Consider the following 1324-nt stretch of genomic DNA (forward strand, 5'->3'; position numbering starts at 1 on the left):
TACATATCCTAAGATGTCTATATGATCATCGTGTTTGAAGTCATCTTACGGTGCCTTTAGGCACACCAAACATAGAAGTTAATCATATGCTTCATGAAATGCTTGATGCAAGTGTCAAATTTGTTTATAAAAGCCTGAATTCATGCTAGAAAACCATTGATTATTAGCACTAAAGCAGTAACTAAAAATGCTAAACATGGGCTGCCTCCCATGGAGCGTTCTTTTATTGCCACTAGGTTTACATTTGTTCTCTATTAGGGCGGCTGATGATCATAATGTCTCAGCTTATCTCCCTCACTATAAGCTTCTTTCCTATGCTTTGATTGATGATTTCCATATGCTCCAGTGAAAGGATTTTGCTGACAGTGTAATATCCAGCAGAATGTGGGGGTGTTTCCAACTATTGGTAAATTAACTGCACTTTTTCTCCTTTTGAGAACCCTTTAGTTGGAATTCTTTTGTTCCTCCACCCCTTAGGCACCTTTTTCTTATTCTTCTTCCCTTTTCTTGATTCCTCCTTCTCAGCAAGCCTAATGTCTGGGGCCTTCTTCTTAGTTATCACTTCTGGGACTTTTGTTTGCAATTCTTCCTCAGCTCTTTTGTCCTCTTGATCCTTTTGCTTTTCTTCAGTCTCAAGTCTCTTTCCCAAGGGTGAGTTTGTGAGATCTAGAGATGGTTCCTTTGGATTCTCGTTCCAATTTAAGTCCTCATCCTCAATCCTCATGCAGTCTTTTTTTTTTCAGTAGGAAGTTGCATCTCTTTGAAGACATTGAGAGTTATTTGTTCATCGTGTGCCCTCAAGATCATCTCTCCTTTCTCTACATCAATGATGGCTCTTGCTGTGGCTAGAAAGGGTCTTGCCAATATGATTGAATCACTTCTTTCCTCATCTAAGTCCATAATCACAAAATCTGTTGGGAAGATGAACTTTCCCACCTTGACTAGGAGATTCTCTACTACTCCATTAGGTATTATGAGTGATCTATCAACTAGTTGCAATGGCATTCTTGTGGGCTTTACCTCCTCTATAGATAGCTTTCTCATCATGGATAATGGCATCAGATTGATACTGGATCCCAAGTCACACAAAGCTTTATCAATTGGCATATTTCCAATGGTACATGGTATGAAGAAACTCCTTGGATCCTTGAGTTTTGGTGGCAAGCCTTTCTGAATCACATCACTGCACTCGTTAGTTAGGATCACAGTTTCTTTCTTTCCAGCTTCTTTTCTTGTTGATGAGCTCCTTGAGTAATTTTGCATAAAGTGGCATCTGTTCTAAGGCCTCAACAAGTAGAAGGTTGATCTCTAGCTTTTTGAAGAT

The 1324-nt window shown here is 39.4% G+C and overlaps 1 protein-coding gene across 1 annotated transcript; it reads right to left on the reverse strand.

Annotated features, from left to right (window-relative positions):
* Nucleotides 1-720: 720 nt before the first annotated feature.
* LOC148567772 (uncharacterized) lies at nucleotides 721-1107 on the reverse strand. Its single transcript, XM_088484618.1, has one exon. The coding sequence runs from the start codon at nucleotides 1105-1107 to the stop codon at nucleotides 721-723; it is 387 nt and encodes a 128-aa protein (XP_088340744.1).
* Between the last annotated feature and the right edge of the window lie 217 nt (nucleotides 1108-1324).

The sequence above is a fragment of the Arachis ipaensis genome, chromosome B4, assembly GCF_059453495.1.
Source record: "Arachis ipaensis isolate K30076 ecotype BB chromosome B4, ASM5945349v1, whole genome shotgun sequence".
Lineage (NCBI taxonomy): Eukaryota > Viridiplantae > Streptophyta > Magnoliopsida > Fabales > Fabaceae > Arachis > Arachis ipaensis.